General features: G+C 51.7%; 1 protein-coding gene across 22 annotated transcripts in view; it reads left to right on the top strand.

The window, feature by feature from the left end:
• Tns1 (tensin 1) overlaps nucleotides 1–23,927 on the top strand; it is a 210,940-nt gene extending 187,013 nt beyond the window's left edge. For all 22 annotated transcript variants that reach the window (NM_001191810.2, XM_039083336.2, XM_063266966.1 and 19 more), the window contains 11 exon segments: nucleotides 5,830–6,028; nucleotides 8,256–9,325; nucleotides 12,161–12,247; nucleotides 13,000–13,131; nucleotides 13,487–13,579; nucleotides 14,356–14,433; nucleotides 16,022–16,093; nucleotides 16,324–16,492; nucleotides 17,252–17,320; nucleotides 17,660–17,692; nucleotides 19,473–23,927. In NM_001191810.2, the coding sequence (NP_001178739.1) occupies nucleotides 5,830–6,028; nucleotides 8,256–9,325; nucleotides 12,161–12,247; nucleotides 13,000–13,131; nucleotides 13,487–13,579; nucleotides 14,356–14,433; nucleotides 16,022–16,093; nucleotides 16,324–16,492; nucleotides 17,252–17,320; nucleotides 17,660–17,692; nucleotides 19,473–19,617 (2,147 nt within the window). In that variant the 3' untranslated portion in view covers nucleotides 19,618–23,927.
• Nucleotides 23,928–24,460: the final 533 nt, after the last annotated feature.

Here is a 24,460-nt window from a genome sequence, read left to right as displayed (position 1 = left end):
ATGCCCGTGGCTTCCCGAGAAGCTTCGCTTATTTCTCTATGTTTTTTAATTAATTATATCAGGTTTCAGATTTAATTTATTTTATGCTTATGAATATTTTGCCACTGTGCATGCACTTGTGTGCCTGGTGGCTGTGGAGGTTAGAGGAGGGTGTGGAATTCTCTGGAACTGGAGCTACTGTGTGTGATGGGAGTTGAACCCAGGTCCTCCACAAGAGCAGTATGTACTCTAAACTGTCGAGCCATCTCTCCAGCCCCATTTGCTGGTTTCTAATCAGCCTGTGTAGAAGCGGCAGAGTAATGCAGACCCAGCTGCAGATCCGGGATGCTGGGGTCAAGGCTACTTGCATGCAGGGGATGGATGAGCTTTGTCTAGACTGCTTCTCATAGCCTCCATGCTTGACAGCACAGGGAGGCTCAGGGCCTGAGTGAGGGTGGCTGACTCAGTACTGGAGTGGGCTGTCAGACTCCAGGGAAAAAGTCACCGTGTAGGCACACAGGCCCTGGCCGCTCTGCTCTGCTTTAGAAGAGTGAATATTGACAGAGCCGAAGGGAAGCCTCCTCTAAGTGTGCTTCACAAATGACTTTCAGCTTGTGGGTTCCCTACCCTCCAGCTGCCTGTGTATCAGAGCAGGGGAATTCTGAAGCAAAGGTTTCTTGAGATCCACCCAGCCACGCCTGCACTTTCAGGGATGTGGATCCAAGATCACAGCCGAGAAGCAGCAGGGACAGACTGTCCTGCCGGGCTCCTGTTTCCTAGTCAAAGGGCTCTGCCTAAGTTCACCCCTGTTTCCAGGCTCGGTGGCCTGGGCTTCCAGCTTGGGAGTAGGTGGTGAGGACATGGATTAAAGGCAGGCTACCAGTTCCACATTTCATAACTCAGGCGCCACCTCCTGGGTCAGCCCAGGCCACATTCTTTGTTGACCCTTGGAGGCTGTGCTTGATGTCCCTGCTGATACTTTGATGGGAAATTCAGAAAAAGAGGCTTGTGAGGAAAAATGATCAGTGGCAGAATTCTTCAGCTGGGGAAGGAAGAATTTGAGGGATGTTTGCCCTCTGTTCAAGCCACTGGGCTAAATATATTCGTGCATTCTTTTCGTTGAGGCACCGAGTCAATCACTGCTCTGTGTGGCTGCTATGTAGCAGGCAGCGAGCCAGCTCTGGGGAGATAAGCTGTGTTTCTTTATCTCACGACCATTTTCATGAGTGAATCAGAATTATGTGCGGGACATTTTGAAAGGGTGGAACACAGCTTTCTGAGACCTTAGACTCAAGAAGTAACATGTTGGGTGGACATGCATGTGGGATGACATTATCTTGGTAAATCCTGGGCAGAGAGTGAAGAAGACAGAAATGGCATACGTGGGCTCTAGGCTCAGATGTCATAACATGTGTCTGTGCGTGCGTGCGTGCATGCGTGCGTGTGTAAAAGCCTAAGGTTAATGAGGGATGTCTTCCTCTGTCACACCCCACTTTGTTTTCTGTGACAAGGTCTCTTGCTGAACCTGGATCTTGTCATTTTGGCTATGCTGGCTGATTACCGACTCCAGGAATCCCTGTTTCCAACTCCCTTCTTTCCTGGTGCTGGGATTGCAGACACTTGTCCCTGCTCCCAGTGGGTTCAAATTCAGGTCCTCATCCTTGAGCAGTAAGCTCTTCACCCACTAAGCCATCTCCCTAGTCCTCAGATTGTTTGTTTTCCCCTAGAAACTAAAAAACAAAACAAAAAAACAATAAAACGACGGCACAGAACCTGTGCATGGTGTTTGTACATGTGGTCTAGAGTCAGGTTAAACAAGCCTTGAGGGGACAATGTCACATTATTTTTTTACTATTCATAACAGAGCTGAGAGGAAGGCAGTATAGACTCCATTTTATTAACAAAGGGGATTTGATGACTTGCCAGGCCAGTAGGGATGGGGGCAGGGCTGAGAATCTGTATCATTTTGGCATATGGGGGGCTTCCCCTTCCAGTGGGCACACATAGTGCAAGGGGTACCTGAACAACTGAGTGGGGAGGAGGGAAAGACAGCTTGCCATGGTGGATTTGGGAAGGCTTTCAGTGTCTCTATTTGTCCCAGTGGTTCCACGAGGACAGATTTGGCATAAAGGAAAACATTGTTTCTGGGGACTCTGATCTGGTTTTGGAAGCATTAGGGACCGAGGATCTAAGAATGAGTGAGGTCCCAGGGCAGGCAGAAATCTTATCCTGAGGCAGAAGCGCTTGGGGGTTGAGAGGGGGCTACATGTGTCCCATACTAATGCTAGCTCTAGATTTGGGGCTCACAGGGTCTCTTCACTCCCTTCTCCACCACCATGTCTTTTTAAAAAAGATTTATTTATTTATTATATATAAGTACACTGTAGCTGTCTTCAGACACAGCAGAAGAGGGCATCAGATCTCATTACAGATGGTTGTGGGCTACCATGTGTTTGCTGGAATTTGAACTCAGGACCTCTAGAAGAACAGTGTTCTTAACCACTGAGCCATCTCTCCCACCCTACCACCATGTCTTTAATACTGTATGTATGTATATATGTATGTATGTATGTATGTATGTATGTATGTTTTGTGAGCTGGATCACACATGCTAGGCAAGTGTTATACTACAGAGGCCTTCTCTCCACCCCATATGTCTTCATTTTATCAGGGTTGGCAGTACTGGCCTCTTTCCTTCAGCCCAAGGCTTTTTTTTCTAGTGAGAGAGGTGATAGACTTAGGAATATAGGTGAAGAGCATAGTCCCTGACTGCAGAGTAAGTCACCCTTGTATTCCATTGCTCCCAGCCGCCAACAACCACTTGGAATAGGTTTGGGTTCTTGGAATATTCTCCATGAAGTGCCCTCCCTGGCTCCGCTTTTCCTGCCCGCCCCTGCTTGGTGGCCTATGGGTCAGCTGCTCCCTAGGAGACTGGATGGGGAGGAGTCCTGACCACCATCCCCCACCCCACCCCAGGCAAGGAATGTGCAAGGGCAGAGGGAGGTTGAGGTCAAAGACCAATGTGGAACCAACTAAAATTCCCAAGAACTGAAAGGACATGTCCCTTCTCACGTGCCTCCATCCCAGGCAGGTGAGTGTTTTTATTCCACATTGACAGGGAAATGGAGCCCAATAGGCACTGCTGGGGCAGAGTCACTACCTAGGTTGATTGGGCGTGACTCTGTTCCGACTGGGGGTTTTCTCCTAGCTTCTAGTTGGCAGAATATGGGCTTTTTAAAAAGAGAATTTAGCATAGAGCATGGTGCTTACCTAATATGTGGGTTGAGGTCTTGGCAGAAGCCCATGGTTCATTCTAGTAGGTGATTGAAAGGTGCAGGCATAGAGTCCTGTGGGCTCCCTAGCAGGGCGGGAGCTGTCCCTGCCCACCCAGAAGGAGCCAGTACAGCTGGGGATAAATAGAGGATGGGCTGGGTACCTATGCCACCTCATCTTCTCCCTCCCTGTCTCCCTGTCTCCCTCCCTTCCCTGCCAGGGAAGACCTAACCACTCCAGCCAAAGGCCAAAGCCATCTGGAGTCCTGAGTAAGAGACCTGCGGGGAAGCAGGTAAAATATGGCCACTGGATGCAGATAAGGGTGGAGTGGGAGAATGCAGGAAAGATGGTCAGAGCACCAGTGTAGGTTTCAACCTGTGTTTTAAGGAGTAAAGACAGCAGAGAGCATGTATTGGGTGTGACTTCTTAGGCAAAGTGATATCTGGATGGGGCTGGAAGGGAGGCTCATGTGGCTCTGAATTCGTAGGTTAGGTATACTCAGAGGCCTCTGTGCAGGCACTGTGGTTGGTGCTAGGAGCCCTTGACAGGCAAGTGATAGCTGTGGGTTACAGGGCTCTCTGGGTGAGAGGATTGCTGTGTGTCATGGGGAAGCCAGTGGAGCTGTGCTGAGTGGCAGGGATGGTGAGGGACAGGCCACTGGCTTCCCAAGTTTGGATGGCCTTATGACCTGTGAGTAACAGCTGGCTGGAAGGCTATCTGCTGGGTACCTATGCCACCTCTGCCTCATACTGGCTGGGTACTTATGTTCTCCAAATCTTACTGACCTCACACGACTCTTGGCTGTTTTTGTCACTATGGGTGACCACATCGATCTGGCATTTCTCTGGCTCATGTGCTAGTGTCCCCATGAGACTGTGGGTCCCCTTGGATGAGCCAGAACCTATATTGTGAGGTTGGAGACATGGTGCTAGCCACAGCCATAGGCTGACTCTGTGTCCTAAGCAAATTACTCGGCTTCTCTGGGCTGAGGTCAGAGTCAGCACTCTGACCACTGACAAATTCACCTGATACCTAGTTTCCTAAAGAACATCCTGTCGTAAACAGCCAAGGCTGTTGTTCGCAGACACCATCATGCATGACGACTGGCTTGAGTGATTGCGACAGAGACCTTCTGACCTTCCCACCTAAGCTATTTACAGAGAACCTGGCCAGTGCTGTGTCACAGGACCTCAGAGCATTTCCTCCTCCACAGTGCCAGGGTCTGGGGAGGCCAAAGTTCAAACCTCTGTCAGGTTGGCCTGTGACACCCGTGAAGTGAGTGGTGGTAACCTGAGCTGCTAAGGAGTGCTCTGCTGGCTCTCCCCACCAGCCGGCTTCCAGCTCAGCGTGCCCAGCACCTTCAACACCAGGGGTTGGGTGTGGATGGTGGGGAGCCTCTTATGGAGTGTGGTCTGGACAACCAGGTAACTCCCTCCTTCCCAAGCCAGGTTTTCCTCTAGTCCGGGGAGAGCAAGCTATTGATGTATTTGTCTTAACTTTCCTTCATCCGTCTGTCTTGAGGAACTTGGGGAGGGGCTCTCTTAGGTCACTGTAGTCCTGACCCTCAAGGGCTGCAGGGCCTGGCTCTCTCAGGTCAGCAGCATTTCCCAGGCTGGCTGTGGTGAATTTTATGGTTGTGGCAACTAGGCATTTGTGCTTAGATCTTGTCTCTCTGGGGCAACAAAGATAGTGGAGGGATCCTAGGTGGTAGCAATGACATCCACCTCCTCTATATGATAATGTCCCTGGAGAAGCCCAGAACACTGATTCTTGTTCTAGTTTGTATAGGGCCGGTTTCAGGGCTGGCCACTGAGGCCATGGGAACCTGGTTCCGATAGGCCTCAGTCTCATCATCTGTCAAATGGCCTTTCTGTCACTAATGTTACTCTGAACACTAGGTGGGGGATACTGTGTATGAAACCCTTCTGTAGAGGACCTGGCATGTTGGTTGTACCACAGTGGACACAGAATTGTCTGGTTCTATGCAGTCACAGGGCTCTCCAAATCAGTCTTCCTTGGAACGTTGAGTGTGTTGTGCAGACATGGATGGGGCGTCTTGGTAGGAAGGCGTTGGTGAGCGTGCAGTAGCTGGCTGGCACTGGGTATTGCTTGACTAGCAAGCTGGGTGCTATCCCCAGATATGGACGGAGGTGATGACTTTGGGGCTGCTCTAGGAGACTAAGCATCTGGGGACCATGATGGGGCTGGGCAGAAATGAGGCTGCAAAGAGGAGGCCAGTCTTGGACAGGCATCTGAGTTCTTAGGGGGAAGAGCTGGTGGCCCTTTGCAGAGGCAGAGCCTAGAGAAGCAGAGGCACCTGGAAGCCAGTGCTCCCTAAAGCTCGCCTCAGGCTGGGGAGTAAGGGCAAACAGGAGCCTCAGTAAAGCACCCCAGTATCCTGTGGAGGGTTTCCATGCTGACTCTTTTTCCTGCTGGCCTGGGGTATGTGTGTGTGCTGGCCGGGTGTGTGTGTGTGTGTGTGTGTGTGTGTGTGTGTGTGTGTGTGTGCTGTATTTTCTGGTAGGGTGGGTGGATTCCTACCACACCTGTGTTTATTTGTTGTCTCTTTCCTTCTAGAGCCCCGGAGCTATGTGGAGTCTGTTGCAAGGACAGCAGTGGCAGGCCCTCGAGCTCAGGACGTGGAGCCTAAGAGCTTCAGTGCACCAGCCACTCATGCCTATGGCCACGAGACACCCCTGAGAAACGGGACTCCCGGAGGCTCCTTTGTCTCCCCCAGCCCCCTTTCCACAAGCAGTCCCATCCTCAGTGCTGACAGGTAAGCCAGGAATGGGGAGCACAGGGTGAGAATCTGGGCCCGAGGTCTCTGGGATCTGCCTAGACTGAGGATGGGCACAATCTCATGGAGACTGCTACACTTTGAAGGCACTTTCTTGAGGCTTGGGGAGAGAGTATTTCTAGGCACCCAGCTTCATTCTACCTGAGAGAAAGGGACCAGTGAGCAGTCCTTCCTGTGGTTAATCTCCCAGTGGTAGCCTCTAATGTGTGGGAGCTCCACCTCAAGTAGCAGGCTGCCTTCCTCAAAGCTTCAGGCAGTCACCTTTCTGCTGCAGTCTTAAGAATTAAGATTTGCTGGTTCCATTTTTCAGAAGAGGCAGGTGAGGCTCAAAGGGGACGGTAGCTGAGCAGTAGCAGAAACAGGCTTCAACCCACAGGTGTCTGTGTCTGGAGGCTCTCTCGCTCTCGTTCTCGCTCACTTTCGCTCTCACTCTCTCTCTCTCTCCATCTCTCAGACCTGAGTGATAGGCTTAGACAGGAGCTACCTGTGCACAGCGTGGACCAGAAACAGAGTACTTGGGGTACAAAGCAGGAGCAGTTACTTCTAGTCAGGGAAGCTGGGGAGGGGCGGGGTTAAAGGATGGCTCTATGTAGCAGAAACCCAGCAGGATGGCAGGATGTCTTGGGGTGAAGATATAGGTCAGAGGGACAGAGGACTAGGGTGCATGATGTAGGCAGGAGGGCAGCTCAGAGCATCCAACCCATGAGCACTACTCAGGGAGGCGCATCTTGATGGATAGGTGCTACTCGTATCCATCTGAGTGAGCCAGGCAGGGAGAGATTGGGATTCCCAGGGCTGGGTGCACCTTCAGAAGAGTTCCTGCTTGGGGTACACCTGGGAGCTTCGAGGATGAGTGCTGAGAGCGAGACGCCATGTTATGATGGAGAGGTTGAAATGGGTTTGGGCAAGGTCTAGAGGCAGAATGCCAGGCAGGGGAGGACGAAAGCAGCATAAAATACAAGTCTCCATGACAGGGGAGACCCTGCCTGCCCCCTTTCTCTTCTGGAACCCACTGCCCTTGGTGCTGGGACCCCCCAGAGCCTTCAGACTCCAGCTTCCTTCCTTCGCTGGGGTCAGTTTGCTGCTCACACCCACACTGGCCACGCTCTGAGCCCTGCCCAGGCTGACACGAGATGAACCCTTCATCTAGGTACACGCCCTACACTCCCAGTCCACCTTCCTTCCCTCACACAAGGTGGAGGCCACCTGCACCAGGAATGGAGTGGTGGTAGGGGTCCAGTTCTCCCGTTCGCCCTGGTTTCTTCCTCATACTGCCCCTGTACCCAGCTGGCTCCTTCCAGGGTTCCAGAAACTCTAGAACTCCACCATAGGATCCCCCCACTCTCATTACCACCCTTCACCTCTGTGCAACATGGTGCAGCCTGCTGTAGCTCTGCCTTATCCCTTCCTGCCCCTGCCTCTTGCTGGTCCTAGAGCACAGCCTCTTCTACCTGACCCCCAGCTCTGTAATGACATTTCTTTCCCCGGGGCTGCGAAGCATCAGACACTTGCCACCTCCTTCCGGTGGCTGCTTTCCCTGGTCTCTGGGAAACCTTGATCTAGTCTATAACATCCATGAACCAAGTCCTGGGTCCACAGCTTGTACTGACACAGGACCTTCATGCTTGTGCCATTAGGGGTGTGTGTGCTAAAGATAGACTTCAGAATAATCCAAAGTCGCCTGATTCAGGATACTACCCTATGTGACTTTTTTCTTTGCTTTCTGGAGTCACCTAGGAATGAAAGGCCAATTTTAGCACTCCAAGGAAATGATAAAACACCCATTGAAACTGAGTCAAGTTGGCCCCTGATGGGAATAGAGCCAAGTGATGTGACCATCTCTCTTAAGTTTCTGTGGTGCTGAGGGCTTACGCTAGGACAGCTGCCTTTAGTTTCCCTAGGGCTGCTTTGCTATGATTGGCGGGTCAGTAAAGAAAGTGTGGGTTTTGGAATCAGATGCAGCTGAGTTGAAAGCTTGCCTTTTAGACCCCTGTGGTCCTGAGTTTACTCCTTAAGCTCTCTGACCCTCGATTTCTTCTTCTTCTGCCGGCTCCATTATGTAATGAATAAAAGCCCCGACTTCCTCTTCACTGAGTGGAGCTCTTACTGTTCTTAGTGCTTGAAGGATGCTGGCCACTCAGCCGAAGTCCACCCTTTATTAAGAATCATACACTGACCTTTCTACCTGTCATCTCTCTCTCTCTAGCACTTCCGTGGGCAGTTTCCCATCAGCGGGAAGCAGTGACCAGGGTCCCCGGACACCCATCCAGCCCATGCTGGACTCCAGCATTCGCTCAGGCAGCTTGGGGCAGCCGAGCCCTGCAGCCTTGAGTTATCAGAGCTCCTCACCTGTCCCTGTTGGTGGCAGCAGCTACAGCAGCCCTGACTACTCCCTTCAACCATTCAGCTCTTCTCCAGAAAGCCAGGGCCAGCCACATTTCAGTGCGGCCAGCGTCCACATGGTGCCTGGGAGCCCTCAGGCACGACACAGGACAGTGGGCACCAACACTCCACCTAGTCCCGGCTTTGGCCGGCGGGCCATCAACCCCACCATGGCTGCCCCTGGTAGTCCCAGTTTGAGCCACCGACAGGTGATGGGTCCATCTGGTCCAGGTTTCCATGGTAACGTGGTTTCTGGCCACCCAACCAGTGCAACGGTTGCTCCTGGAAGTCCCAGCTTGGGCCGGCACCCAGTGGGAAGCCATCAAGTTCCAGGTCTCCACAGCGGTGTGGTCACTACTCCAGGGAGCCCAAGCCTGGGCCGACACCCTGGGGCCCACCAAGGGAATCTGGTCTCCAGTCTCCATGGCAATGCAGTCATTAGCCCTGGGAGCCCCAGTTTGGGCCGGCACCTGGGTGGGTCTGGATCTGTGGTTCCTGGAAGCCCCAGCTTGGACCGGCATGTAGCTTATGGTGGCTACTCTACCCCTGAGGACCGAAGACCAACACTGTCCCGGCAAAGCAGTGCCTCAGGCTACCAGGCTCCTTCCACACCGTCATTCCCTGTTTCTCCTGCCTACTACCCTGGCCTGAGCAGCCCTGCCACCTCACCCTCGCCAGACTCAGCAGCCTTCCGGCAAGGGAGCCCCACACCAGCCTTACCAGAGAAGCGGAGGATGTCAGTGGGAGACCGGGCAGGCAGTCTCCCCAACTATGCTACCATCAATGGGAAAGTGTCCTCCTCGCCTGTCGCCAATGGCATGGCCAGCCCCAGTGGGAGCAGCACCGTTTCCTTCTCTCACACGCTTCCAGACTTTTCCAAGTACTCGATGCCAGGTGCGTCTCTTCTCTTACATTTCTACTCGCCCAAAAGTCGGGACATCTGTCCAGCCATCCCTTGGCAGATGACTGTGGGTGGGTCATCGACTCGTAGGCCTGAGTTCCTTGTTCTGTAGCAGGGATTGTATCTTTAAAGTATGGCTGGCATAGGGTTGCTGTGATGATGGTGTGCAAGGTGAGGAGGATGGAATAACAAGCAGAAGCGTATGTTGTTTGGATGGCTGTCCCTGTCAGAGCCTCCTATTGAGCGCATGCCGTGTGGCAGCCTGAGCTACGGATTCATTTAAGCCCCCGGCCCACTGTGGAAGTAGGTGTTGTTAACTTTGCTTCATACAGCACTCTAAGGCTCACAGAGTTCCCGTTGCTTGACTGGCACTCATTACACAGTTAACCGATGGCAGAGCTGACTTCCAGTCCAGGGCCACACTGTCCCCAGAGGAGTGCTCTTGGGGCAGAGGAGATGGCTCAGTGGATAAAACACTTGCTGCACCAACATGGGGACCTGAATTTGGATCCTTAGGACCCGTGTGAAAACTGAACACAGGAGTGTCTATAACCTAGCACTCCTGTGTTGGGATAGGAGGTGGAGACAGGAGATTCCCCAAAAGTTTGCAGGCCGGCTAGCCTGGCATATGCAAGAGTGAGCAAGACACCCTGCCTTAAACAAGGTGGCAGGCAAGGAGTGACACCCAAGGTTGTCCTCTGACTCCTACGTGCAGGTGGTGGTGCGCACGCGCGCGCACACACCACACACACACACACACACACACACACACACACACACACGTGTGCGACTTGACACAACTGGGAGACTCCACTGTCCTGGACCACTATGCTGTTTGCCAGCCCCACACGAGTGAACGGTGGGCAGGTGGTGGGTGGGACGGAGTAACGCGAGAGGTGAGGTGTTTTTAGCAGAGCCAAGTCTGAGCAGACCCGCTTCCCACAGGATAAGTTCTTCACCCAAGCCTACTCTTTCTTTCCATGGAGACGGTTTATTCTCCAAACACAGTTCAAGCTTCAGATGATCCACATTTTCTTAACCAGACTCAGGGTGCAGAGACCCCAGAGCTTCTTGTGTCCAAGGAAGATGCAGAAAATTATAAACAGCCTGGGGTGGACCTGAGGCACCCTGGCTCTCTGTCCTGTGTCTTTCCCAGGTCCTTCCAAGCTGCCAGGGACACTTAGAGTGACCCTGCACTCCCCTGCTTCCTGCCGCCTACCAGGGACATCTGGTTCCCAGCCCCGATCCTTGAAGGATGTGAAGTTTCTAGGAGTTAGGACACTTCCTGTTTCCCACCATCTTGCCTACTTAAAATAGCCTTTGGAGTCAACACAGGAAGACACGCGGGATTGCAGTCACATCTGACAGCTCCCTAGATCAACCATGGCTGAGCTTCAGAGGAGGGTCAGGCGCCTACAGCAGATGCGTTCTCTAGCTGTGCAGCCTGGGAAGGGAGCTTAGTCCCCTCAGGCCACTGGAGATGGAGAGAACCAAGGCCCTTAGCTGCAGCTGCAGGCTCCTTCTCCCCTAACTTGGTAGCACCTTCAGCACTATGTCCCCTGCTTCAGTGTCTCACAGAGAACTGTAGAACTGTGAAAGTGGATTTTCCCCTTTTCTTCTTCTTCTGGCCCTGGCCCCTTTGCTTTTTTTCTGCTTTGTGATAAAGGGTGAAAAGTGTTGGTGGAAAGCAAGACTAAGTTCTACAGTCCACAAAGTGGTTCAGTGGTTGCAATTCACAATGACCTGTTAAGTATTTTGTGAAGACCTAAGGTTGAGCTTGGAGGCTCAGAGCACAAAGATAAGGAACTAGGCATGGTAACTCTCATCTATAGTCCCAGCACTGAGGGGAGGAGGAAGGCGCATGACACGTTCCCGGGGAATGCCATAGTTGGACTCAATCTTGTTCAAACAGCTCTACAATGTAATATTCTGATAAAGAGGCTATGGCCTATAAAATACCCGGATAGAGACATCATCTGGCTGTGTGTGAAACGCTATAGATGACCACTAGAGTACTTGCCATTCCCTAGTGGTCTATATGTTGGAGGATAGGAGTAACTTGTGACCTTACTTATGTAGAATGCTACTTTCATTGAGGGGTCAAGAGAGGATGAGCCATGGAGAAAGGCATGGGTCTTCTTGCCCTTGCTCATGGATGGTTGACCGAGGCTGGGAGACGGAGCACAAGGAGAAGGGACTAGAGAGGTCTCAACTTGTGGGAAGGAAGTGGAGAAGGTGTCTTCTAGGCACAGAGAATGGGGTGGGGAAGGGTTTTTCACCAGCTCAATGGATGCCTTGCCAGGTCCTTTAACCAACCAAAAGTCAGGTAACGATTGTGACTAGCAGGAGGCAGACTGGGAGAAGGCAGCTGGGTACCTCCCGCCACGTTCTGTGATATTTGAGGATCCAGTTTTCTGGTTTATTTTTGGGGTGACACACACTTGTTGGCTTAGAATAATGGAAGTAAATTCTGTCATAGCAAAGGCCAGAGATCACAACCCAGATTTGGCAGGGACTCTGATAGAGTACTGTTTTCAGACCCTCTTCACGATTCTGATGATGGCCCTGTGTCTCTTGACTTACAGGTGTCCCTGCTTTCTCCTGGTACAGTCTCCATGTGGCTGCTGTCTCTTTGCCACCTTGAAAGGAACTCATCATATTGTTTTAGGGTTCATCGAAGTCTGGCATGTCTTTGTCTAAATCTGATTGTATCAGCAAGGACCCTCTTTTCAATAAGGCCACATTTATAGGTTCTGGGTGTTAGGGTGTCAACTTCTTTTGGGGAGCATGCCGTTCAATTTTAAAACTTCCTTTGTTTCCTCCCTTAGATAATAGTCCGGAGACACGGGCTAAAGTGAAGTTTGTCCAGGATACTTCCAAGTATTGGTACAAGCCTGAGATCTCCAGAGAGCAGGGTGAGTTGGGGATGGCATTGTTAGCTTAGGGCTCCATCAGAAGACATCATGAACTCCTGCTCATCATGTCTGCCTTGAGCAAGAACTCATTCCTTTTTGCAGTAGGTGGTGGTCTGAGAGATGAGGCTGGGATCAAAGTCAGACAGGAAAAAAAAAACACTTCCTGTGTAGAAGGGGGTTATCAGGAGCAGAGCCTTGGAGAGGTCTAGCAAAGCCTTGGTTTTCTGAGGCAAAGTTATAGGCCAGCCAAGAGCATCTGAAACTATGGTATGGGTGATGATGATGATGATGATGATGGTGGTGGTGGTGGTGGTGGTGATGGTTCAGAATAAAAAAATAAAAAAACCAAGTTTGGAATGTAGGTCTGAAGGTGAAGTTCACCCCAGGATGTCTGGTTATGGGATAAGGACCAGCAAGGAGGGCCTACAGGTCCACTCTTGGATTTTTTTTTTGTAAATGAAGTTATATACCAGTCCCACTCACAATACGCATACTGTCTGCTTCCTGTTGTGTGGCTTGGCTGAATAGCGGCTGCAGACAGCATGGCTGCCAACATTGGGTGGTCCATGGTCATCATCAGAGATATGCACTTTGCGTGGTACGGGAGGACCTACAGGAGTGCTTCCTTACGTCATGACATCAAAGAATGTCATCTCAAGAGGCCAGAGAGTTCTCCAGGTCCATGGGACTCAAGCTAAGTCAGTACTAATGGTTTCTTGATGGCTCTCCTCTTCTGTCTCCTCTCCTTTCAGCCATTGCACTCCTGAAGGATCAGGAGCCAGGGGCCTTCATCATCCGAGACAGCCACTCCTTCCGAGGGGCTTATGGACTGGCCATGAAGGTGTCCTCACCCCCTCCAACCATTACTCAGCAGGGCAAGAAAGGTAGAGTCTTTTCCATGCCAGACTGGGGCTGGGGTTGGAGCTTCTTGCTTTCTTCAGACCCTTGGGTACTGAACAGGGTCCTTATTCACTGGGGCTGGTCCCTGAGAAGCTCTAGGAGACTGAGTGATGGTTTTTGTGACAACAGACCTCTGGGACTTGGTGTATGTGAGGTGGTCCCTGGATGGATGGAGGGGAGTGAATGGTGATTCTCATCCCACGGGACTCTAGCCACCTTGTCTCAGTATCCTTGTCTCCCATCTCATTCTGCTCAATACAGAAGCCATGGGACAGTGTTCGGAGGTGGTAGGAGGGCGCTGTAACAATGAGTGACCAATTTGTTTCTTCTTCAATTCAGGAGACATGACCCATGAGCTGGTGAGGCACTTTCTGATCGAGACAGGCCCTAGAGGAGTCAAGCTCAAGGGCTGTCCCAATGAGCCAAACTTTGGTAAGCATCCTGGCTAGCCATTATGATCTCTGTTCTAGTCCTGGGGGCAGTGGGGGGTGGTCTGACCCAAGTTCTTTCGTCTTGCTGCTGCCAGTCTTCCTGGGCCTGGCTTTGACAGAAGGGAGGAACGGTTGCTGTTTTTTATAAATAAAGTTTTATTGAGACCTGGCCGCACTTTCTAGTTACATAGTGTGGTGTGGCTCCTCCTCTCTGTCAGTTCCCTTTCTGTATTTGTCCTTCTCAGTTGAGATGGACTGTCAGTACATTAAAAATAACAGCAGTAAGAACAGCTGTCCTTCTTGGCCACCAGTATGTGAAAGTCACTATCTAGATGTCATGTTGTTCTGGTGTCATAGCAGTCCTGCATGTTAGCTGTCACTCTCCCCATCTTGCATGTGAAGAATGTGTAAGTGCCACTTACATTCTCTAGTTAAGCGACAGAGGTGGGATTTGATGTCAGTTTTCCTACTCCAACGTTCCGATTGGAGTTCTGTAACTAGAAGGACTTAGGGGACATGGCTGTCAAGGAAAGTAGTTAGGTTCCCTTGTAACTCCCTGTGTAAAGGGGGCAGGTTTACAATTCTGTTGCTGGGGTGGACAAGGAGGGTGGTGATAAAGAAGCTGGAGGCTGGGGTGTGGCTCAGGTCCCAGGTTTGAGCCCCAACACTGCCAGAAAACATTCGGCAGATGCTGGGATGGTGTGGAGTTGAGGTAGGGTTCCTTGTGTCCATGTTTCAGTCTCTCTTAGTTATTCCGCCTGGTTTTCTCCCCGACAGGCTCCCTTTCTGCCCTCGTCTATCAGCACTCCGTCATCCCACTGGCCCTGCCCTGTAAGCTGGTCATTCCAAGCCGAGGTAGGAGATATCCCCTCATGCTCTCTGCCCATAATGGAGCCAGGGTGGAGGCAATACAGGGGACCCCCCTCCCACATCGTCTATTAAAAAAGGGGGGAGGAAATGTTTATTAAAAAGCTTAACTCCAAGAACACCCGTTAATTGATTTGCCAGATTGTTCTCAAAAATATTCTGGTGGTTTAAAAAATCCACACTGAATTCTCAGAACAGGCCTCATCCCAGGGGAGATCTGAGAAGCAGGGGACAGAAACCCAAGGATTATGTCCTGGTACATAAGAGAGACTTCTGCTGCCAGTTGACCATGTCCATTCATCCAGCTTGACACATTGAATTATTGATAACCATTGACCAACATTATTAGCTTAAAAGTTCAAATGCAACTTCAGCGAGTCTAGCAACCACATAATTTAGACACCAATTCAATTATATTTGTGTGGAACTTACAAAATCCATTGATATTTAAATCCTGTAAACCAGCACCTCTCAGAACACAGTGCCTGAAGCTGCTGCTTTGGGGAACTTGCTAAAAGGCAGGGTTTTTCAAATTTTGTCAGAACCTCTGGGTCAGAGCCAGGTCTGGGCTGCAGATCTTCAGTCTGAGCAATTTAGGAGGTCGAGCTAGGTGGATCACAGGTTCAAGACCTGCTTTGACTTGCAGGGTGAGTTTAGGTTCGACTGGGTGACAACACAGAGATCTCAGAATAAAAGGACAAAGAGACGTGGAGATGAAGCCACACAGAGGTGCAGCAGAGCACTGGCCTACGTCTGTGAGACCCAAGGCCGAGCCCCAGTGATAAGAAAATAATGCAGTACAGCTGCGAGCAGGCCCAGCAGTCTGTATCCTAATGCACCTGTATAGCAAAGTGTAGATGCACCGACACAACCATCCCTCAATTCCCCTTCCTCCTCCTCCTCCTCCTCTTCTTTCTTTTTAAAAGTGCCCCCGCCCCCATGTTACATGGACCAGGCTGTCACAATGCTCTGCCTCAGTCCCCAGTGTTCTGAGGTTACTGGCACGTGCCACATTCCAGTTTCTGGCATCTTCAAAAGTTTCTTGTTAAAGTGTAGTTGGAGTAAAGCACGTGTTCTGCGTGGCATACAAAGTCACGTGTGCAGGTGCATATTGTGTGCTGGTTAAATCGAGCTCCTCAGTTCATCCGCCACTTGACTCTAACCCATCCCAGCGTGAGTCTGTGCTGCGTTGGGTGCAGTCACTCACTGGTTCCCACAAAGGCACACTGGTGTAAAATGAAATGCCTGCAGTCCCCAGTGCTCCTCCAAGCCTTGCTATTTGTCACACGCTGGGTTTTTGGAGACCCAGGGACATGGGCACCATCACTGGCATTGTCATCTCATAGACTCTTAGCAGTTACTGCAGAAGGGATTTGAGCTTAGCTCTGCTGGACTCTAGAGCACCCCAGCGGTGTGCTGGGGCCTTGGTATCGTCTTATGTACACAGCGCCGTCTGCCAAGATTCATGGGGAAAGAGTATCTATTTCAGGAAGCATGTGCAGTGCTTGCCTTAGGCCCCGCCAGACTCGTTTAAATTACGGTTGGGTTTTAATTACTAATTGAATTTTTGTTTCAGACCCCACAGATGAATCAAAAGATAGCTCAGGCCCTGCCAACTCAACCACTGACCTGCTGAAGCAAGGAGCAGGCAAGTGTCACCTGAGATAGGACCGATGCCCACGCTTGCCTTGCCCACCCCCCTGCCCTGTCCTGTCCCCTCCCACAGGTGCAAATTGGGATTCATTTCTGTATGCATTTGCATTGGCTCAAGGCTTGCCAGAAATTTGTCTGCGCCTGCCTCTGCACGGTGGTTCTGAGGGATTGTCCCCGACTCCCCACTCTAGCCCCCGTGACTCTCTCTGTCTCCATTTCTTGCAGCTTGCAATGTGCTCTTCATCAATTCTGTGGATATGGAGTCACTCACCGGGCCACAGGCAATTTCCAAAGCCACATCTGAGACTTTGGCTGCTGACCCCACGCCAGCTGCCACCATTGTTCACTTCAAGGTCTCTGCCCAAGGAATCACACTGACTGACAATCAAAGAAAGTAAGCCCTGTCTCCCCTCCCCCCACTTATGCACTTACTCATGCTTTTACTATCCCTGTACCCACTATCCACCTATGCATCCATCCATCTTCCCATCTACCCCCCCACCCACTCATCCGTCCACCCACCTACCCATCTACTCAACCATCCATCTAGCCATCTATCCTTCAACCCATTCATCCATTCACCAACTTACCCACCCTTGCATCCATCCACTTATACATCAGCCACTCATCAAACTATTCCTATACGGGGGTATATATGGGTGCATCCCTCTACCCAACAACCATCCACTCATCTATCCATACTTCTAAAGAGCGGCCTGCTTTGAGCATATATAACACAGCTGAAGAAAAGGCCTTGATTTTAATATTTTAATAGAAGTTTTCACTTTCACACTGTGTTCTCTCTCTCTCTCTCTCTCTCTCTCTCTCTCTCTCTCTCTCTCTCCCTCTCCCCCCTCCCCCAGCCCATTCCCTTCCTCACTTATCATTTCTCGGTGCCAGTTCCCTCCCCAGACCCTAGTACTTGGGGCATGTGGGATACGTTCCTATGCCACGTCTGTGTGTTCCCATGTGGGGCTTATGTCCTGGTATGAGGATCTCCGGCCATCTTATTCATAAGAAGAGGCTTTGTGAATCTATGATGGACACAGTGATGGGAAGGTGGCTGATGTGCAGCTGGTGGCAGGTGTGGTGGCAGGAGTGACAAAGCTGTTACTCCCACACTCACTCTGGCCCTCTGATATCTTTGTCACAGGCTCTTCTTCAGACGACATTACCCCCTCAACACTGTCACCTTCTGTGACCTGGATCCACAAGAAAGGAAGTAAGTGTCTCATAGGCAGGCACCTTTGCTCTGTCCCCTGCAGTGTGTGTGTGTGTTGTGTGCCTGTGTGTTCAGCCACAGCTTTGGTGTATCCTGGACAGTGAGAGCAATTACGTTAGCAACTGCTCGAGTCTCCTCCTCCCCACAGACTTCATTGCTCACATCTACACACTGCGATGTCCCCTCTCCACATGGGGGGTGGGTTGCAGCGTCTTCTCCACTTGGATTACCCTCTGTGACCTTGGGGGTTGTGTCTCCTTGAATGGGGGCTCCTCAGCCTCCACCTGGCAGGGCTCCTGAGAGGGGCATTGACTTACTGTGGGCATTTTTTCTCCACAGGTGGATGAAGACAGAGGGAGGTGCCCCTGCTAAGTAAGTGTACCTTTCCCCAAACCCGGCTGGTTGGCCATTACACTCTGCAGGGACGTCAGGGACAGGGCTGGGCTCTAGGCCAGGGGTCCGATAAGGGCCTGTATGCCAAGATCTCTGAGATTAAGAGAGAGAGAGAGGATAGCCTGCATCTTCATGCAAACAAAGACATGTCTAGGCATGGAATCGGACCGACTTCTGGAGAGAAAAAGTACTTAAAACAGATGGGTGTATCTTGGGTAGATAGAAATGGGTTTAGAGGTTCCGGGAGGGGACAGGATGACTTTTAGACTTCAGGTTCCTGAGGACAGGGTGGGTGGGGTCTGTCAGTTGTTGAGTGAAAAAAGAGAGAGCAGAAGTGCCAGAGTGGGCCAAAGTGAGAGCACCTTGCTTGGAATAGAGAGAACCAGCTAGGGATCTAATCCAGAGGGTCTGTGTGGAAAGGAAGATGGCTCTGGCTTCTGAGACCTTCACAGAATCAAAAGGAACCTCACATTCCTGTGCCTTCCTATGTCACTGAGGCTCTTCATGCTGCTGCCACACAGGTAGACAGGCCACAACTTCCAGTAGGTCAGATGGCAGTACTCAGTGCAAGCACAATTGGCTGGGTGTCTGTCCTGGCAGAGACAGGCAATGGCCTACTTGCTTCTCCTCTGGGAACTCAGAGATGCCCCTCACCCTGCGGGGTTCACCATATCATTCTGCTGTCAGCCAGCCAGGAGAGGGAGGCGCCCTGACCATCTCCTGGTTATGATCACAGAGCTTCACAGGTCCTGCAACAGTCAGGAGAATGAAGCTGTTTGAAGTACATACAGGATGTGTGCGTGCGTGCGTGTGTGTGTGTGTGTGTGTGTGTTTCCTCATCCTGTGCATGTGCATGCCATGCTAATATACATTTGCCGTGTGTCTCTGTGCAGGGGTGTGAATAGAGTGTTTGTTGGTGTGCGCTTGCTCAGACACACACAGGCAGGCAGAAGCTAGCCTGGCTAATTTTAGCTGTGGGTGCCATGCATACCCAGCTGAGGGGTTTCCGTTGGCATTTCCAGCTGTCCTGATTTCCCCATCTCTCTCTAATTAGCAACACGACGGCCGGGAGGGGCCCTGAACTCACATTCTGTTCTCTGCTCTCATATTTTTAACTCTGTTTTGCAGAGAGAGAGATTGCTGGGTCACTCCCATTGGTGTTGGAGGGGGCAGGGGACAGGTGTGGGGTTCTTTATCCCTCCTATTTTCAGGGCTTCCCAGTGTCCAGAGCCAGGAGGGGTGTGTGTGTGTGTGTGTGTGTGTGTGTGTGTGTGTGTGTGTGTAGAGACAGAGAGAGACAGAGAGATAGAGAGAGATAGAGACAGAGAGATATAGAGACAGAGAGAGGAGATGGAGTGGGGTGTGGGGAGGGAGATGTAGAGTTGGGGAGGTGAGGACCTGCTCGTTCTTCCTCTCTCTGGCCACCTAGGAAGCATGTCCTGAGGAACCCTCAGGTTGGGGTAGAGCTGAGAAAGAACCCAAAGAAGCTCTTGGACTCTTCCTGCCACCTGTACAGTCTCCTTGTAGCCTTTTTAACAAGTCTTGTTACTCAAACCCATCTTCCACCCCTGCTCCCCAGGGGAATGTCACCTGTCCTGAAACAAAGCAAGGCATTGTCCCCAGGACTTTGGCTTTAAAGAGCTAGCCCCAGTTCTAGATGTTTGGAGAGGTGCGGGGAGGGAGGGGCTGGAGAAGACAGGCTGGCTTGAGGCCCCTAGAGCCTGGGTCCTCACACAGACATCCTCTCCCACCCCTGTAGGCTCTTCGGCTTCGTGGCCCGGAAGCAGGGCAGCACCACAGACAACGCTTGCCACCTCTTCGCAGAGCTTGACCCCAACCAGCCTGCGTCTGCCATTGTCAACTTCGTCTCCAAGGTCATGCTGAGTGCTGGCCAAAAGAGATGAACGAATCCTGGAGCCCTTGCCCAAGGCTGGGGCACTGGGGACGGGGTGTGTGGGGAGGGATCTGCGAATCCTGACCACCTTGAATCCAGAACGAGGGCTTTGGGTCGACCGTGGAGAAGGAGAGAAGAAAGTGCAATGCTGGGAGAGGGAAGTGAATTGTGGAGGGAGGGAGGGGAACAGGAGGAAGAGGAAGGAAGGAAGAAGAGAGGAACTCGAAATCCCCTGTACAGATGGAAGCCACACCTCCCAAAGCCTCTCCAGCTAGCTGGGGCCCCTCCCCCTCACCTCCCAAAGCCTCTCCAGCTAGCTGGGGCCCCTCCCCCTCCGAGAGAATTGAGCTCCCACAGGCACACAGCCCTTGGGGGGACCCTATTTCATGGAGCAACAAAAAAGCTCGTTCTCCCTAACGCTCCTGCTTTGAGAAGAAGTCGAACTGAGGCTTCTTCTCTGGAGGTAAGGTTGCTGGTGGCCAGCTTATGACATCAAGCAGTGACACTTTTTCACATTTTGCTCACCCGAGGCACCCCTGGTCTGTGCTTGCTCTGACTCCTTGTTGCAGGGTCCAAATGTACTCCCACACGCTGATCGATACCTGCCTGTGTCCACTCAACTCAGATTACAAACAGCTCTGCTTTGTCTGTGTCCCCTGTGATACACATATACACACTGCCCAAAGAAGGCTAGGGATATAGGGTGGCAGGACCCCCCCCCCCCGGTCAGATGACAAGCTGTCTCCTGCAGGAGTCTAGCTTATGGGTACAGAGTTCTCTCCGCACCTGCCCTCTAGTGGCTCTGGGGGCCTCCAGCCTGTCCTCCGCAGAGACTCTGGTACAGAGGGCATGGCCGCTAGCAGCATTCGAGCTGTTCTGTCTCCTGGAGACTGAAGTTGGCTTGGAGGAAGAGGTGATGGCCACAGTCTGGGGAAGAATACCCGTTAGGAAGGGTGGCATCTTTTTTTGCGATGTGGGGCTCACGGTGAATTGGGCAGGCGCACTGTGCTGTGGGCTCATGAGTTGGGCATGCGCACTGACAATGCCCAGGACTGCCTTACTCCCTTCCCTCAGCCCAATTCTGGGCCAGCACTATCCTTGCACTTGCTCATCTTCTTGAAGCGTACTGGGGGATAGGGGCCGTGCCTTTCTGACCTATCCTGTCCTAAAGAGTCCTCATGTTCGCTTATCCCAGGAGCCTGCTTCCCGAAGTCCTGCCTAGGGCACCTGGGGGAGCCCCTCCCCTCTGTTTTCCCCTCTGTAAGTGTTTTGGAGTCTGATATTGCAGACACTCTCTGTCTGGGCTGCTCAGGGTGACATCAGAGCACCTCTGGGAATGCTGCTGGAGAACTACATGGTCCTCCCACAGTACCAAAGCTTCCCTGTTTCCCCTTCTGCCTCGGTCTCCCCAGCAGAACCATGCTGTCTGTGGGACAGGGGACAGAAGGTATGAATTTAGGCCAAAGGTCCTATGGTCCATTTGCGGGGTTGCGAAGGCTCCTGCCACTGCTCGGGCCTCCATTTAAGCGCATGGGGGTCCTCAGGGGTGGCATTGTACTGATATATAAATATATATAATATATACATGAGACATACTGATAGAATCTGTAAGCTAATAAAAAATATAAGAAAAAGGTTAAAAAAAGAATAGGTAAATTGACAAGAAATATTTATTGTTTTCCCATATTGCTTTATTGTCCCTGGCCACAAACTGTTCCTACCTGTTTTCTAACAGTAAGTAGTGCCTGACCTGCAGGGGGTCTTTATATTCCAAACAACCCAGGGCTAGCCTTGGCCTTGGCCCTGGCCTTGGCTGCCCTAGGCTACATCTGTGGGATGGCATGCTCCAGTTCTGGCAAACGGCAGCACAGTTGCCAACATCCCGTATGCGTGGACAGCTAGCCACTTCCAACCCCTCAGGCCTGAGCCAGGGTGTATTTGGAGATCAGGGTGTGTGTGGCCATGGTGTGGCGTCTCTTGGATTGTTTTCCTCCTCCAGGGAGCTTTGACTGTGTGGACATTGTTTAAGGAGCTAAAGAAGGCCGGTGAGGATCAGGAGCCCTCACTTCCCAAAGAATAAATGGGCTGAGTGATCAAGGCTCTTCCAAGTGTCCTTCCCTCTGAGATACTCAAGGCAAATGTCTGGATTTCCCATTTCCTCATCCCCCTAACGAATTGTACTTCTCCCCACGATAGAAGGAGCTGCTTCTCATCCCTTTCTTTGTAAATGAAAGACTCCCATGTAGTCTGGGGAGTCTCCTCCTAGCTGGAATGTTGTTCACTTGAGCCTTGGAGAAGCATCAGAGCCTCTGCATCCTGCCCTGGACCAGACTCAAGTCTAGGATCAGCCTTCATGGATGGTCTCACCTTCCCATGCTGTGCTCAGGCCCAAGCCACGTGTGAGTCGAGTGAATGACCAAGGCAGATGCTAGCAAGCGGGCGCCTCCTTCTCAGCCTGCCTCTAGGAAGAATGGACACCAGAGTTTGGCTTTTCTGGAAGAATGGTGGAGGGGACCTCACTTCTCACAGTGGGAACCACACTGTTGTCTGTCCCCTTCCTAAGTGTGATTCTCACAGATGGGCTCCTGCACACTCACATACGTGCGCATGCACACACACACACACATACACACAGAGAGACCACATGCACACAGAGCACTCCGTATGCAACTCTGTATTCTTGCCAAAGACTTCCTTTAAACGAGAGCACTTTTACCCACTGCTCTTTTGTGAATGATCTGTTTTGTTGTTGTTTATTGTTGAATCTCTATATCAACAGGGAGAGTGTTGTCCATTCTTAGACAGGAATGAAAGAGGGGGAGGGGTGACAGGAGAACATGGCGGCCAGTGATGCCCTTAACAAGACCCCTTAGGAACAGCCCAGGTACAAACAGCCTCCGGCCACTCGGAAGATCTGAGGTTGGAGGTGAGATGGCAGAGAAGGGCACTGATGGAGCCAGGATTGGTGCCTAGGGAAGTCCCCGATGGCTCTGGGGGTGGGGACAGGTGTGAAGAGCTGGGTTGGAACAGGGTGGACATGAAGACTGGGAAAATTAACAGTTGCATACTGAAGTTGTTACTGTGGACCCCTGGTTACCTTGCCCTGCCATGTTTTAGGAAAGAATCCAAATTTTAGTTTTGAAAGGGGGCATTTGAGTCTTCTCACCTTACCGATTCCTAGCAGCTTAGATAGCCTCAGGCATGAGTGCCAGGATTCCTGATAGGCCCTGGCTTTGGAGAGTCCCTAGGGATAGCCCCTCTGGGGGTGTAGGGAGGACACTGTGGCTGTGCATCCCTCTAATGAGGGGCTTTCAGGAGAGAGAACCCTCCTGCTGCAGGGAAGTGCAGGAGAGACAAGTGAGTGGGCCGCATCCTCCTGCCTCTGGGTTTTCTTCATCCTACCTCCCGGGACATCTGACCCCCTTTTCCCAGCTTCAGATCTCGGGGAGATCCATCTAAGGGAATCAGCCCTCTCCTGCCTCCATGGCTTGGGTCCCTGAAGAGCTTGGAACCCAAAGCTAGGGCCCACCCCTGCACTTAGGCCTTGGACGAAGATCTTGAGACTGGTGTTTCTGTGGTCACTGGTGGACAGGATGTATGTGCGTGCGCGTGTGTGTAAGTGTGGGTGTGTGTGCGTGCTCTGCTCATCTCTAGGGAACTTCGAGGTGGGAAGTGGGAGGTGGGAGGTGGAGGGACCCAGTAGTGAGAAGAACTAGGAGGTGAGGCCTAATGGGCCGCAGATTGGTCATGTTTTGGTGCTGATGACAGAGGGGCCAGTCCCAGGGGAGGAGGCTTGGCGGGCCACTTTCTTGTCTCCTGTCTCATCAAACTTGGAGCGTCTCAGTCATTTTCCATGCCTGGGCCCCTCACAGCAGCAAGGCCACAGAAGTTCGACACACCCAGTGTGTGTCAGTGTTCACAGTCCAGCCCTCCCTGAGGACCCACATTTGGCTCGTATGTGTGTGAGCACGTTGGGGTGCGCATGAGGTATCTCCCCAGTCTCTTCCCTTCTGTCACCCGAATCAAATGTAAGACGTCCCTCACATCCTGATCATCCCAACTCTGCCTCCCAGGCCCTCTGCTGGGAAACCCATATCCGGAGTCCATGCCCTGCCCCTGCCCCCGGCTGTGTATTTATAGATGGAAATATACTTTATATTTTGTATCATTGTGCCTATAGCCTCTGCCACCTTGTATAAACCCTGATGTATGCTAAGTGTTCTGGACATGAATGTATGTACACTGATGCTGTCCCCTCTGTACAGCTGCTTACTCTCACCATCCATGTATGGCTTTATAAAGGATAAAGTTAAACACAAACCCAGGCTGTGAACTAGCTTTGTTGGGGCTCTGCTGGGGGAGGGGGGTCTTCATTGGGTAAGAGATTTCTGTCCTGAATACCAGATATGAGGGTCTTTAGTGATACTTCTGGGAGCCCAAGCAGTAGCCCCCACCTTCTCAGTGTAAGTTACTCATCTGGACGCCTAGCTGGAAAAGAAGTTCAAAGAAAGAAAGAAGGGCTGGACTGACCTCGGAGAGCAGACGAATGGTCCCTTAACAACGTTGTGAAATAGTTCTGCTCTCAAGGTTCCCAGACCACATGCTGGTCCTTTCCTACAAGGGACACAGCCGGAGAGGCAGAGCCTGTCATGTGGGGACAGAGTGTGCCTGGATTCCTGCTGCCTGCCAGGTATCATGCCCGACATCCTGAGGGGACACATCAGGAAACCAGGGCCCTGAAAGCCACTCATCCTCTCAGAGTGATAGCAAATGCACGGGAGAGCATTTTCTCAAGCAGGTGTACCTGTCCTCTTGTCCATCCCACAGATGAAAAGACTGAGGCACTTGCCCAG

The sequence above is a fragment of the Rattus norvegicus genome, chromosome 9, assembly GCF_036323735.1.
Source record: "Rattus norvegicus strain BN/NHsdMcwi chromosome 9, GRCr8, whole genome shotgun sequence".
NCBI classification, from domain to species: domain Eukaryota; kingdom Metazoa; phylum Chordata; class Mammalia; order Rodentia; family Muridae; genus Rattus; species Rattus norvegicus.
This window is presented reverse-complemented; position numbering and strand designations above follow the sequence as displayed.